Here is a 15,236-nt window from a genome sequence, read left to right as displayed (position 1 = left end):
TATAACAATTTTATTTATTATATCGTGCTGCTTTTTGTAATCTCTGTGTATCATTCCAAAAACAAATATAATAGCGCATGATGTTCAACATTCGACGTCAGTTCGTTTATGAAAATAATACTTTATCCGTTAAATGTGTGGATTTTTTTTTTTTTTTTTTTTTTTTTTTTTTTTATTATGATACATGTGTGACATCTCGTATGAATCAATGCATAACACGTATAACAATTTGTAACGATATCCAACGTCGCTCGCACCCCGCATACACATATAATTACATATGCTTAAGAAAGATATTTATTGCATCATTAGCATTACAAAATATCGTCGTGTGTGTATTACGGATAGTTCGTGCTTACGTTTTAAAACAATTCGCGCTAATCTTTAAGCAGTTATTTGTAGCAATATGTGTGGAGTAGGTTTATTCGTGTTCGTGTAATTCATCAACCACGCGTTATACAATCGATAGTTTTTCGCGAATATTTTTTCTTCTCTTTTTCCGTAGAAAGCAATAAAGTAGTAACTTCATCTCTCTATCTCTTTCTCTTTTTTGAACGCTGCGATTAAAAATCTGCCGTACTTTCGTTCAGCTAGCAGTCATCGTCTGCGCATACAGAGTATACAAGTACGAAATGTATAAAATGTAAAAAAAGAATTTAAAAAAAATAACATTCGTACTTAAAAATAAAAATTTAATACATGTTGGAATACTTCAACTTCGCGATTGATAAGAAATTAAAATTGATGTAAAGCAATAAGAAAGTTAAATTAAAAATAATAATATTTATTTTAATTATGTTGTATGTTAAATACAATAATAGAATATTGATACAATATTAATTATTTGTTAATTGTCGCTTTCGTCTGTTTGTTTAATCATCATCGCGCGTATACTCTGTACATTAATCTATTTATACATAAATCTTTCACGTACAAGGCTCTATGGTCTTCTCCTATTTGTTTTTTTATAATCTTAAATAAGGGAAGATCAGTGAACCTTAGTTAACAACCATCATAATATTACGAGTGGTCAGGTCTGTCGCAACATTACATCCTTATCCAATATCGCATCTGTCGATGCATATTAGTCAGAGACACAACGAAACGAATGTCCTTAAAAAGTGCTAAAAAGGTTCCCCTTTACGGATCTTCAACTACGACACTTACAAGAGAGTTATAAAATAAAACTTTACAAAAAAAGTACTCCGCCTCTCTTATCACGTGTTGTGTATCATTTAAGTCTCCCCGTGTAAGTTTTTCAAAGTCTTTTCAAAGATTTTTTTTTTTTTTTTACTATTAGATCGACTACAAGAGGACTACGAGTGAGAATTTCCACACATGCGGTTATCAGTGATGTCACAATTTCATCTACGCTGTCGAGATTGTGTGGAATTAATAATACAAATATCGCCTTTAAATCGCTATTGCTCTGTTTCTTCTACTACAGAACCAAAAGTTTCTAATCAAGAATGCTATGTTGAAAATTGATAGTTTTATTTCATAATTCTTAATATCATGAAAGAGGTTGAATCTCCCTATTTTTCTCTCCCTGTTCATTCGTTGTTACAAAGAGTAACACGAATCTTAATAATTAATATCTGGATATGCAATACTACTGTTGTGTGTACATGAAATTCTGCTTAGAGTATCGTTATTACGATTGTAGTATCATGACGGCGAAAAAGTATTGTTAAAAAAGTGGAGGAAGAAATTTTTTCGTGCACGAAATGCATAAGGGGAGGAGGGAGGAGATTAAATCATTCGTAAAATCTGTTGTACAAATAATACAAAGCGCGCGAATCTTCTTCCTTCTCGACGAATATATTTGCGACGAAGCGAAAAATCCATAGGATTCAGTGAGGACAATACTGACGCACCGCATATACATACAATACTTGAGACGCAGAGACGATGATTTCGCGATCTCACAACACAAGCACGTTTTAATTTATATATATTTATATGTGTGTGTCTGTGTGTTGTGTGTGTATATATATATATATATATATATATATATATATATATATATATTACTTCTTTCTCTCGTTGAACACCTTTACATACACATATTGCTATTGACTGCCATACAGCTTGTTATATTTCTATATATCTTTTCTCTCCCTTTTTCTTTCTCGTCTTGTGACTTAGGGATTTAAATGACAATGGTGATGAAATGTTATAAAAGTTTTCAACTTTAATTGTCGCGCGTACATACATAGGAAAAAGTAAGTCCATCCTCCTCTTTCTTTCTGAAATATTCATCTTCTGAGTAATATGTACAATGGAGCTTTTTTTCTGTTTAATGTAATAAGAAAATAACGCCACGCTCAGCCACAGTTCTAGACTGTCATCGACGATTGAAGGACGATCGAGTTCCTCCTTGGATCGTAAAAAGTGTTTGTATGCTTCAAGAAGAAGATACCCTAGTGTTGGCGGGTGGTTCTTCTCAGCAGCATCCGTTTTGGCAATGAACAATAAATAAATAACGAACCGTTTGCGATGTGTAAATCGAGAGCGTTGCAGTATTTCCGCGAGGTAAATTGGCGAAACAGTTCAGACTCCTTCACCGTAATCGCGATCACCTACGTTGATACGATCAGGGGCCGCGGTCACGCTGAAGCCAAGGATTCTGTTGTCCACCTTGAACATCTTTCCCTTCTTTGGTTTTTTGGATTTTCCCTGAACGAAGAAAAAAGGATTATTAACATGATTTGCACGACGTAATTTCACCCATAAAAGTATTTGAAATATTAACTTTCTTCTATGACATAAATAATATCAAAATAATAATCAATTGGCCCTTCTGTCAATGAATGGGTACCCAAAGCAATTTTAAATATTAAAAATGTATCGAAACTGTTTGAAACAAAATACAAAGGGCCTTTAGAAAATCTCCTAAAATAATATAAAGAGAAAGAATGTTTGATGTCCAGCAGCTGCTGTAAAACAATTTATCGCAGTGCAATATCTCAAAACGCATACATTGATGAAAAGGTGAAAAATTATGCATTGACAGAAGGATTAAAAAATATCTACTCTAATAGATATTGGATTAAATAATATCAAGCCAATAATATTTTAATACATTTCTTAGTGTACACAAAAAAAAATATGATTGTCGCTAACAAGAATAACGTGCGCGTTAATACCTTTACTTCTTGAAATTCTGCAGGTGCATTCGGATTAACGGCCGGTGCCGGCTTGCACAGATCGTCCGCTTGCGCCTGAGGACGCTGTGCCGATCGCCATTTGCTTCGCTTCTCTAAGAACTGCTTGGCGAACTCCATGCTCTGTTTGGTATCGCCGAGATAATCGCGAACGTAGTCTTTCACGTCATAAGCCGATTCTATGTCCCGCAGGAATCCAACGAATGTAGGGACTGCGAATGTACATGGTAGATGTAGTAGAAATTCAATGCGATTGATAAACTCGACTCGCGCGATACTTACTATCCACAGACGCCTGTATACTGCTCAACGCTTTATTACACCATTGCGTGAACTCGTCGGTCTTGGCAGTGTTCTGTTCAAATAATTTCTTCACCAGTTCCTCCTCTTTCTTGTTTTTGCTCTTGGATGCCTTATTGTTGCTATTCTGTTGTAGTTGCTGCTGCTGCTGGTTAAGAGTACTGGATTTCGCGGTCGCAGTTTGTTTAACAGCTGGTTGTTTCATAGTCGCGGACGACTTGACGGGCGCAGGATCGTCCCAGAAGCCACTATTACCAGAATTGGTCGACCACGCTTGACTAGTCGACGTGCTCGAATTGGCCCAATTCAAGGCCTGCGACGCCGTACCCCATATCCCGGCATTCTGCAGCATACTCGCCGATTCCTTTTGATTGGCCTTTTCCTGCCGTTCTCTTTCCTGTTGCTAGGGAAAGAATATTTCGATTTCTTATCGCACGGATCTCTTTTATGAAAACAATTTTATTTTATCGCTGGTTTAATTCAGGAAGCAATAAGTACCTTTACCTTAGCGATGCATTCTTGTTCCTCCTGCTGAATCTGCGCGAGACTCTTCACTTGAAGCGGTTTATTGGAAGCGATAGCCTTTTCTGCCCATTTGAATTGCAATCGTTTGGACGAGTCGGTCGCCTCCTGCGCGGCTTCTATCACCTTTTGTTGCGCCAATTGTTGTTGCATCAGTTGTTGAAGCCGTTGCTCTTCCTGTAAGATAGCAAAGATAAAAATATCACATAGATGCGCATACATCACACGCGCATAACAAATATAAGATGCGTCGTTTACCACTTTCTTCTCTCTCTCGAATCTTTGAATCTCAGCGAGCGAGGCGGTATGAGCGGTAGGAGCCATCGCGCGCGGAGTCTGAGCCCAAGGAGCTTTATTTCGTTCTTGAAGCTTGCGCAGCGCCTCGGCTTCTCTTCGCCGTTGTTCCGCGCGACGCGCCAGTTCCTCCGCTTCCGCCTGCCGTCGCATTTCCATTTCTTTCCTGTAAAGTTTACAAACGTATAAGTTTAATTCAAATGCATTCGATTCGTTTGTATTAATTTATTTTGTTCGTTAGCTTTGCTGCGATTCCACATTGACACACACCTAAGTCTCTCTTCTTCCTTCTTTTGCTCTTCCTCCAATCTCTTTCTCTTTTCTTCCTCCTTCTTCAGTTTTTCCTCCTGTTTTTTTAGCTCTTCCCGCTTTCTTCTCTCCTCTTCCTGTTTTCTCTTCAAATTCTCCTCTTCCTGCTTTCTCTTCTCCTCCCGTCTTTTCTCCTCTTCTTTACGTTTCTTCTCTTCCTTCTTCTTCTGCTCTTCCTCTTGCTTGCGTTTCTCTTCCTCTTTTCGTTTCTTCTCCTCTTCCTTTTTCTTCCTCTCCTCGTCCTTACGCTTCGCTTCTTCGACTTGTCTAGCTTGTTCCTCCTTTTGCTTTCTCTTCGCGTTCTCCTCTTCCGCTTGACGCTGCAATTCTTCTTGCTTCTTTAATTCCTCCTTTTTCCTATCCTCTTGTAGCTTAAGATTCTGTTCTTCCTAAAAAGGAGAAAACCCATTAGTTTTTCTATAACATTGAAAGTCAAGTAAAAAATCGAATTACCAGTATTTGCTGCTCGGTTTTCATATCTTTAACATGTAAATCCCACAGAGAACCGGGTAATTGTCCAGGAGGCATGGCGGGGATGGGCCCAACCTGGAAAAAGATATGACGAATAAGCGAGATTGAATCCACTTTTCAAACGCATAATTTTCGCGTCTGTGCAAACTTGAATATTACACGACGAAACGCACCTGCGCTAACCAATTCTGCGCGTTAAACTGGGGAGCTATTTGTGGCGGGGGTTGCGGCCAGACAGTGTCCATGTGGGGCCCCATTGGATGGCCATTCGTGTTGACGTTGAGTTGACGTAGCAGAGATTTTATCGGATTGTCCTCTTGCGTCGGCGCGGGGGTCGGCGGAGCGATATTTGGTTGTTGCATGGCAGGCAAATTCTGCATACCGCCCATCTGTTGAATCAGCTGCTGTATGGGATCTACCGTAGCCGGATGGGGCGACGCGGTTGCATGCGGATTCGTCGGTAGATGTGTCTCGGGTTGCGTCTTCGCCTGCGCGAAAAATAATGCGCCCTTAATATCGTACATGTCAATGTAAAATTGACATCGAATTAGCCCATTGATGCAGTACCTGTTGCATCTGAGTAAAAAGTTGCATGACAGGATTAGTCGTCTGAGACGCGAGATGAGGCACAAACGGATTTGTTATCGGTACTTCCGGAATCTCTTGCACTCCGTCCTGCATGACGTACTGTAGTATCAGTTGATTCTGCTCCACTGGACTCAGCGTCGTCCAATGCTCCGACTGCGACAACTTTGCTATCGCCGACGTTCTCATCTGCCTCAACAACATCTGCTGGTGCAACATCTGCATTTGCTGATACGTCATTAACAATATCGGATCGTCTATTCCGGCCTTCGGTATAGCACTGGCGCCCAATCCAGCTGGTACGGTAGTAGGAACAGGCGGGATCACTTGTTCCGACAGCTACGAATCAAAGTATATATTTGATATTATTAATGCAAATATATTTAATAGTAATTGCGAATGTAAGTTAAAAATATGTAACGTTATTTTCGAGATCTCTGGATATTCCTTTATATCGCAAACTTGAATATTATAGATGACTACAAATAAAACTCATTTTCCTTTTATACTTCTTTTCCTCGGATTATTCAACTCCAAGCTATTTACATTACACATCCAAATGATCAGTTAATAAAATAGTAATACAAAATAGAATATAAAAATTTTTTAAAATTGTCTAAAATATTGTAAAATAAATATATATCAACCTACCTTTAAAGGAGGTATTGGTGGACCAGGTGTAAATGGTACCCTTCCGCACATTTTGATCAAATCACCGAGCGTAGCGTACCTTTCGTCGCAGGTTCTTCTCACCAACAATCCTGTAGTGAAATAACCAGCTTTGCACCATTCGGCCATTTCAGTCGCTAAGAACGGTCCCTGAACTTCGCCCTGCGGATCGCGGTAAAACCATTTTTCCTGATTACCCGTGGTGGAAACCGCGGAAGTTTGATTACCGCTAATTGCGGACGGGACACCGGTGGCGATCGTCTTCTCCTTGTGGCTTCCCTCATCCGCCATTAATTTGGCTACCAACGCATCGGCTTCTTCCTTCATTCTATCGAAGTCGTCCTCCGCTCTCTGCCTGATGCTGGCAGTTCCCGGATTATGCACGACCTTCGACTGCTCCAAAGGAACCTGTCGATTGATCGCGGTAGCAATTATTTGCGGCTCTTTTTTAACCTCCTGTATCGGCATGTTCTCTTTATTGTGAGCTCCACTCGGGGGTTCGCCAGGTTTCTCACCGGTCTCGACTTTATTCACACTCACGGATCCAACGACAGTCTTCTTCTGTAAAAGATCCGAAGGTGTCGTCAAGGTCTTCGCGGGAATGCTCTCAGTCGTCGGTGCAACCGATGGAGGCTTGGTAGAGGGCGAATTAGATCTCCTCTCTTTCTCTATAGAATTATCCTTATCCTCGAGTGAATCCAATGGTTTCGATCGTTCCTTACTTAATGTACCGACTGTATTATTTGTATGACGATTCAACGATTGGACAGAACCCGTACCGAATGTCTTGTTACTAGATTTCACTACGTTAGAAGCACTGCCTTCCGAAACGCGTCGAGTTCTGCCTTGTTGGGAAGTACCCGCCACACCGTCATCATCATCGTCCGAATACATTCCACCGTGAAACGCGCCCGAAGCGTCGAAACTGCCACCGCTTTCGCTCGGATTTTCCGTCGCCCTGAAATATCAAGTTTGAGAAATAAAGTAAAAAAAAAAATATATATATACAAACATCATAACAATAAAATTTAATATTAACCATTCGGGTAGATTGTCGTGATTATCATGATGATTCGACTCCCAAGCGCGAGCGGTTCGTGGTGGCGGATGATGACTTGATTCGTGGGAGGGTCTGTGATTTCCCCGATGTTCCCATCTTCCCGGCCCGCCACCTCTGCTTTCCTCCCCGTCACCATCATTTCGATCCAGCCTATCCCCTCGATCTATATTGCCACCCTCGCGCCAGCTATTTCTTCCTAAAATAAATATCTCGTTTCATTACATAAGCACATATGTATACAATATATGTATATGTATAATACAAGATCTCTTCTTAAATAAACGAAACGATGCGCGCACTTACCCCACTTGCGCCAACCGTCATCGTCTTCTCCCCCTCCGCGATGACGTCTCCAATTGCTTTCCATAAGCGAGCTACCGCTAGTCCCGCGACTTAGTTCTTTTCTCGGACTAGTCGAGCCGTTCCATTCTCCCGGATCCGCAGCACCATTTCTCTCTGGCCAGCCACGTTCGCTTTGAGACCTATCGAATGGCCTATTTCTTCCCTATAAATAAAATCTTTGAACTTCCTCCGATAGCTTGGTTGAACTTTTGTATCTAATTATAATTTTTTAATCAGCGAGTATTATCTCTTTTATATTTTATTTTTATATCACGACATTGGAAGAACGAGAAATTAATACAAGAAAAATTATGCAAGAAAATATATATATATATATATATATATATATATATCAAAGAGATCATCTCTTATAAGAAGAAAAGAACAGAAGCTATATACCTGAAATGATTGGCCCTCGATTCGTATCCCATCACCGGAATCGTCCCCGAAACCGACTCCGCGTGAATAATGAGACGAATATAAGCCTCCTCTTCCAGTCCTACCACGTCCACGATCCACGCTGCTACCTCTTCCACGGCTGCCGATATTAGTTATCCCATTCCACATACGCTGTAAGATACACACGTACTTGAACATTATATAACAAATGATAAAAAAAATAATGTTTTCTCAAACAAACATATTCTTATTTTTTACGATTTTAAAATAGTAACACAAAAGAAGATAGTCCTGAATATGAACAAACACTATGTAAAAATATGCTTCAAAAAGTGAACATTTATTTCTTTCAAATAATATTGACAAACCAGCAAAAAACATTTATGCAAGAAACATGAAAAAAGCTATTCTGCTTCTCATTGGGTGCATCTAGAAGCACAACCGCTCAGTGAGCGATCGTGCTTCTGGATGCACCCATCGATGTCTTTTATGAATTTAAACATAAATATTTAACATTAATATACACACAAGTATATATATACATACATATGTATGTGTATATGTATGTACACGTATATAACTCAAAAAGATAATGGTCGCTAAAAAAAAAATAAAATTAATCAAAAAAACTAATTATTCTCAAAACACAAGAAAGTAAGTTGTTTGAAAAAAAGAATTAATGTGAGAGCTCCAGTATTAAAAGGGCTCCAGTATTATATTTTTAGATATCCTATATTCCTAATATAGAACAAAGTAAAAAGGAGGGGAGAAGTGAGAAACCAAAGTATATAATAGTAGAATATAATATAATTTGACAAAAGCTTTCTTCTTTCTACTAATATAAAAAATAAATAAAATTAGACTTTGCACGATAAAAATATATAAATCATATAAAAATATAATATACAGAATGTATTGCAATATTAATATACAATATGTATGTTTAATTACCGTTTCATCCTCTGTCATCTGTACAAGAGCCAATGGAAGTTGAGTTTTCTCTACATACAAGGATGGAAAAGTTGTCAGATGCTCGGGAGGTTTACAATTGCGATCAAACAGAGCCAACATTTCCTCCCGACCGTATCTATGCTCTGCCAATTGATAGCGAGGTGTACTCAAGCTTGTGCTTCCTCCGCCACCTCCGCCACTACCACCAGTGCGCAACCTACATACAATATAATCATATTACTATAAAAGTCACAAATAAAAATGAAATAACTTCTCAATAGCAACAGAAATTACATACCATTCTGGACCAAATTTCATGGAATCCGTCATGATGTACTTACTATCTTCTATAAAAAAGAAAAAATCAATCAAGACCAGTAACTCGTAATAAAGTATATACATCTAGCCGCAAATACATTGTTCTACGAAGCTAAGTATTATAAAAGGCATCTTACAAAAATATGGAATATGCAAGGTTCTGTTGCATAACTTCATGTTTTTTTTTCACCGAACGATATCCGATATCGAAATTTGTATAAATATTTGTAGGGCCAGATCGATACTAGGATAACACGCGGAGAATACGACCACGGTAATGCGATTTTCTTCGACGAATCAAAGCTGGATAAAGAAAATTCGCTGTCCATCGCGGAGGAGGACCTCGTCATCTGTTACATTGCAGAGTGCACGACATATAATAAAGAGACAGACGTCCCTTATTAGCGACCTCGCGTAATCAGGGCGTACCGATCATCCCGTACCTGTTGCTCGACGGGATATCGCGAACTTTGATAGAGACAGAGAGAGAGAGAGAGAGACGGATAAGAGGGTGACGAGAAGCGAGGAGGAAAATTCAGCGGAGAGCACGTCGACTTATGCGCGACTTCCTCGGAGCATCCTCGGGGATTCTCGCTCGCGCGACCGAACGGACGCGAGATAGGTCGCGAGGGAAGCCTGTCACGCGCGAGAGATAATCGTAATCGCGACGACACGTTTTCCTCGCGGGGACAAGAGCGACGTTCGCGATCCAAGGTGGCAACGTTAACCAAACTTTTTTTTCGCCCCGTGCGAACATCAAGGAGGATCGTTGCGCGCGACGTGAACCGCGGTCCCGGGATTCGCGGAGAAAAAACGACGGCCGATCTCGGGGAAGGATCAGTGGACGGGCGCGACGACGGCGTTTCGGGTCTTCGGGGCGAGATACCTTAGCTGATCCTCGAAATCACTGAGAGCAGCGATACAACACACCAATATGGCTGAATTTTTTTTTTTTTTCTTTTTTTTGGAAGGAGCGCATGCGAGGGTTTCATGGTGGTGGTGAATGGTGACGACACGCTCGCGAGGCGCGAGGCGTGAAAAGTCACTAGGACTGCGATGTAAAAACACAAGTGGCCGCATGCGCATCGTGGCAGCGGCGACCAATCAGCTCTCGATCACAAGTGCAGGCGCAAAATTTAATTTTTTCAGACGCAAAATGAGATGAAAAAATACGTATATAACAATGATTATAATAAACATTATAATAAAACTAATTAAAAAATTGATTTTTATATTAGTTTTATTTTTCTGACAAGCATATTATTATATGTACTATTGTTGATATATAATTTTTTGAGACACAATTAGATGAAAAAGTACATATAGATAATAATAATTATAATACATATAATAAATTAATTATAATAAAACTAATTAAAAAATTGATTTTTAAATTAGTTTTATTTCTCTGACAAGCATTATTGTTGACAAATGTCAATCTCTTTTGAAAAAATTTAATATCTATATACAATTTGAACAATTATTTCCATAATTTTTTATACACATCACATATTAAAATAGATATATATGTGTCTCTTTTGAAATAGCCTTTTGTATAGCCTATGCTAATGGATAACTAAATTGTTTCCTGTATTTGCGATCAATTCCTAATAAGTAGTTATTGCACAATTAAAAATAATGAGAACATATATATAGCTATAAAGAGCAGATGACTGCTCCAATTTAAATATAAGCGAAAAATGTTCTGTTGAGTATGAAAAGGATAAATTTATTTAACCAAGCTCACTATCTTTGTCTAATAGCTGTAAATTGCCTCTTCTTTCTACTTCCGATAGAAAAAGAAAGATATCATTTCTATTTCGTTATTCTGCCACGTTTGACTTGTTTACGAGCAATCTATGCTTTCTATACCTCTATGGCGATCGCGCACGTGTGTGTAGAAAGGAGGGGATGACATCCGATTGCCCAAGGAATCTTCTGATTGGTCAATCTAGTAAGAAATCCAAAGCGCCGGTAGTTGCAAGTGATTTTGGGTAATCGCAACGTGGGCAAACAGCACGCTTCCGGAAGAAATTTATAAACCACGAATACAAAAATAATTGAAAAGTATGCAAGATATTTTAGATTTAGATACATAGAAATATATATAAATAAGACAAAATAGCGCAAAACTAATTGACTACGTCATATTATAATCATCCTTTTGAATAAAAAGTGAGTCAATATAAACGAGAATTCTATTATATCTAAATATTTAAAATAAATTACATTATACAACTATAATGTAAAGCTAACAATACACATGTATATATATAAATTAAACTTTCTTTTTTTATATATATTTATCCAGCCACATTAAATAATTTTCTGAGATCTTTTACTGTCAAAAATCAGTATACAGCAAAACAATAATTGTTTGACAAAATTCAAAAAACCACGATGAAGAAGATATCTGTAAATAAGACGGTCTCGCACAGCCGTAATAATTCTAAATCTTAAGTATAAAAAGTACACACACAATATTCTACTAATAGTATATATATATATACAGACTTTTAAAAATACCTGAGCAACAATTCAATATTAAATTTTTAGGAGGACACATTATTAATTTTAAATGTTTACATATATCTTACTTAAAAAAAAGAAAAAGAATAAAGAATTCCTTATTTCCCCGAATAAGTTAATTTTATCAACATACTATTCAGTCTGTTCAGTCTGAAAGATACAGTATTACATATAGATCGGTTTCCCTTTGGTAAAATCTGTTTCTTGATTTATTATAAATTGATGAAAAAATATTGCCTATATTTGAATTTAATCTCTAACTCGGAGGCCCCAAATACTGGTTCTTCGAATTCCGACCGTTGGTCTTGCGACGGAACTATAGAGGTATTTGTTAATTTCCGGCACTTCACGGCAGCTAGTTTGTAATGACTTTAGCACCGAGTCTGACATCAAGCCGAAAACGTCTAAATATAATAAACATGGCATGTGAGCTAATCTTATATATGCAGACTGCGGAATGCTGTAACAACGGCTCAGCGATAAGTGTTCCAGTCTTGCAAAATTTAATAAATTATGGACAGTGTGAATTGTTAGCATAGCGGAATCACTCAAATCTAATTCTATAATATCTGGACATCTTCTTGACAAGTCTTTCACATCTGAAATTAGCAAAAAAAAAAATACATTTTCCAAATATATGTATGCATGTGAAAGGAGATAAATAACACAATTCATTATATACTTACTATCATCAGTCATTGTTTTTCTACAGCCTGCTATATTCAAGCGTATAATGGATGCTGGCAGTGTTTTACAAAGTAAAGTCATACATTCGCTATCCAAGCAACACCATGCCATATTGAGGGCAGTTAAACTGAAATATAATTCAACAATCGTATACAAGTTGACCGAAACGCAATGCATATATATATATATATACATACAGAGATAGATAATCTTACTTTTGGAGTTTCGTTAACTCTATAATACATCCAACGTTCATATTCTTGCACATTGTTAGATTCAAAATTTCTAATTCAGTGTTTTGACTAATGGCTTTACAACAGTCTCTGTTCACTGTACACTTTTCCAATGATAACTTTTTCAGATATTTACATTTAGATAATAATGCGGCTAAACTGGTTGGCGATATAACTGCCATGGATAGATCCAAATATTGTAATTTACTGATGTATAAATTGTTGAAAACTTCCCTGCCCTCGCAAAAAATAGGATCCGCGATCTCTGCCTGCGCCAGTCTCAAAATTTGTACTCCTCGAGGTAATATATAACCTAATGTACCTTCGCTTAAAACCTTACTACTTAGATCTAATCTGGTCCACAATACTTCGTCGCGAGCTATCTGACACCAACGTTTGCATACAAGCATAGAGCGTACCTACGTGTATAAATAATATATGTACAATTAATGAAACATGTACAAGTATAAATTAAACATATTGCATAATTTTTCAGATTATAAATATTTTCTTACCAAACATTTCTTAGGTAGCCATTTTAATATCATTAAGATTATTTCATCCGATAGCTTGTTAAACTTGTCTTCGCCTTCGATGGAAGGCTTCCTTTTTCTCCTAAATAGACAAAATTGATCTAAACAAGCTTGTTCATTCTTATCAGTGGAGGCATTCATCTTTTCTTTAGTAAAGCTTGTTTTTAAATCCCCATAACAATCAGCTTCCACTCTCGAAGAATAGCCAGATTCATTTCCCATGCTACCAAACACAGCTAGATCATCCATATCGTATGAATCTTGTTGTATCCTACAAGAATAATTTAAATAAAATATAAATAATTGAAAAAGACACGATTTAAAATAACTCTCTTTTCTCACAAACCTCTCTGTATTAACTTTTTCCAAACTAGAGCTATAAACTTCTTCTTGATACTCGAAACCACCACCTTCATTTACCGGTGACTTTTTGTTATTAACTAAACTGGCTGGTAAAATTACGCATTCTGCGGATGCTTTTGTACTTTCACAATTCACACCATCTTCTAACATACCAACTCCCATGTCCTCTAGGATTTCAGGTTCTATAACACTGGCATTTCCAGAGTATGACCATCTTGTATTATTTTGAGACTCGCTGTTGACAGTACTGTTTAGATTGTTATTGCTGCCATCGTCCAAGCGTAATCGTTTGCTGTAAACATAAAGGATTCTTTTTAGTGCAACATACACGTGTATTCCCTTACTTATAAATTGAAATTGTAAATAAATTATATAAACCTGCTCCACCAAGATGTTGACGAAGAAGAGTCTTTGTTCATTATACTTAGACTTTTAAAAAGAACAAATATTGTAGGTGGTTAGATATTAATCACAGAGGTCACAATGTGATATATCTCAATGATACAATCTCATACAAATAAAAAAAAATTACCTATACTTTTTATAAATTTATATGGGCTCAATTGTATACTTGTTCTTTTAGGAGATATATCTTTTTAATAAAAATATAATAACAACGGTAAATATAAAGTTGATGAAAGAAGGAACAAACAAATAAAAAAATTATCCCCTATATAGATTAATCTTTGCTCCAAGTTCACATCGAATACGCGTGATTTGTCGTTGTTTACTTTTGTACAGAACTTTCGTTTGCTCAAGATATTAATCACAGAGAAATATCACACTTGAAGATTCGCGATAACTGCAAGAAATTAGAAGACTTGAAATATTTTTCGAGGCAGGCTGCTTATTACGATTCTCACGAATTGTAATAAATTTCCTCAAATAATTGAGACCGATCACTGAGAGAGATATAAACACAGGAACTGAAAGCGTAGCAATTTCTCGGTAGCAGTTAACTCTCTCTCGGCCATAATAATATCGTTACATCGAGTAATTTCGTACGGAAACACAACAAAAGCAGCAACGGTCGATCGTGCCTTTCAATGCTATTCGCGGCTATTCCCTTAAGGGTCAGGCTAGATCAGGTCAGAGAAATACGAGCGTATACCTGGGAGAAAGAGAGAGAATCACCGATGCTTTCAATTTCTTGCGGGTGTACAACACCTGCCCGAGATTTCCCTTTCCTCCCCCCACCCTTCTCATCCACCCGAAAAGCAACAGGGTGAGAGCAGAGGTTCTCGTTAGCCGATAACCAAAAAAAGAGTACGTATAAATCGCGGGATGAAAATTTCTCTCACCTCTCGGGCGGCGAAAATTCCTCCGATTTCGACAAGTTGGAGTCCTCCTCGTGGAGTCGCGTGTGCTCGATCACGGCGGAATTCATCTCTCTCTCTCTCTCTGTCTCTTTCCTGGCGAAATTAATCTTTTCTTCTTCTTCTTCTCTGGTACTCCGATTGTGTCCCGCGGAACACCGACGAAACGATCGTTCACCAACGGCTGC

The 15,236-nt window shown here is 37.8% G+C and overlaps 2 protein-coding genes across 6 annotated transcripts; both read right to left on the bottom strand.

Moving 5' to 3' along the window:
* Nucleotides 1-142: 142 nt before the first annotated feature.
* Nucleotides 143-10,393, bottom strand: LOC145939004 (GIGYF family protein Gyf). Of its 4 annotated transcripts, none has more exons than XM_083042996.1 (16): nt 10,274-10,393; nt 9,368-9,416; nt 9,070-9,286; nt 8,119-8,289; nt 7,681-7,882; nt 7,357-7,573; nt 6,300-7,275; nt 5,631-5,987; nt 5,237-5,551; nt 5,046-5,138; nt 4,554-4,981; nt 4,248-4,449; nt 3,966-4,166; nt 3,450-3,870; nt 3,150-3,379; nt 143-2,679 (listed from the first exon to the last, which is right to left on the bottom strand). In XM_083042996.1, exons 2-16 carry the CDS (start codon nt 9,397-9,399, stop codon nt 2,554-2,556), a joined length of 4,188 nt encoding a protein of 1,395 aa, XP_082899122.1. In that variant the 5' UTR covers nt 9,400-9,416; nt 10,274-10,393; the 3' UTR covers nt 143-2,553. The 4 variants fall into 4 exon arrangements, with proteins under 4 accessions (XP_082899122.1, XP_082899124.1, XP_082899125.1 ...); XM_083042998.1 differs by having other exon boundaries at nt 3,972-4,166; XM_083042999.1 differs by having other exon boundaries at nt 4,554-4,972.
* Nucleotides 10,394-11,696: 1,303 nt separating this feature from the next.
* Skp2 (S-phase kinase-associated protein 2) lies at nt 11,697-15,236 on the bottom strand. Of its 2 annotated transcripts, none has more exons than XM_083042377.1 (6): nt 14,111-14,921; nt 13,716-14,024; nt 13,352-13,640; nt 12,819-13,255; nt 12,603-12,730; nt 11,697-12,515 (listed from the first exon to the last, which is right to left on the bottom strand). In XM_083042377.1, exons 1-6 carry the CDS (start codon nt 14,149-14,151, stop codon nt 12,166-12,168), a joined length of 1,554 nt encoding a protein of 517 aa, XP_082898503.1. In that variant the 5' UTR covers nt 14,152-14,921; the 3' UTR covers nt 11,697-12,165. The 2 variants fall into 2 exon arrangements, with proteins under 2 accessions (XP_082898503.1, XP_082898502.1); XM_083042376.1 differs by lacking the exon at nt 14,111-14,921 and adding an exon at nt 15,034-15,236 and having other exon boundaries at nt 11,698-12,515.

This window comes from Prenolepis imparis, unplaced genomic scaffold (genome assembly GCF_030444845.1).
Source record: "Prenolepis imparis isolate NDT839.2.m4 unplaced genomic scaffold, iyPreImpa1.0 SCAF_7, whole genome shotgun sequence".
Lineage (NCBI taxonomy): Eukaryota > Metazoa > Arthropoda > Insecta > Hymenoptera > Formicidae > Prenolepis > Prenolepis imparis.
The sequence above is the reverse complement of the archived record's forward strand: the minus strand, read 5'-3'. Positions and strand labels throughout refer to the sequence as shown.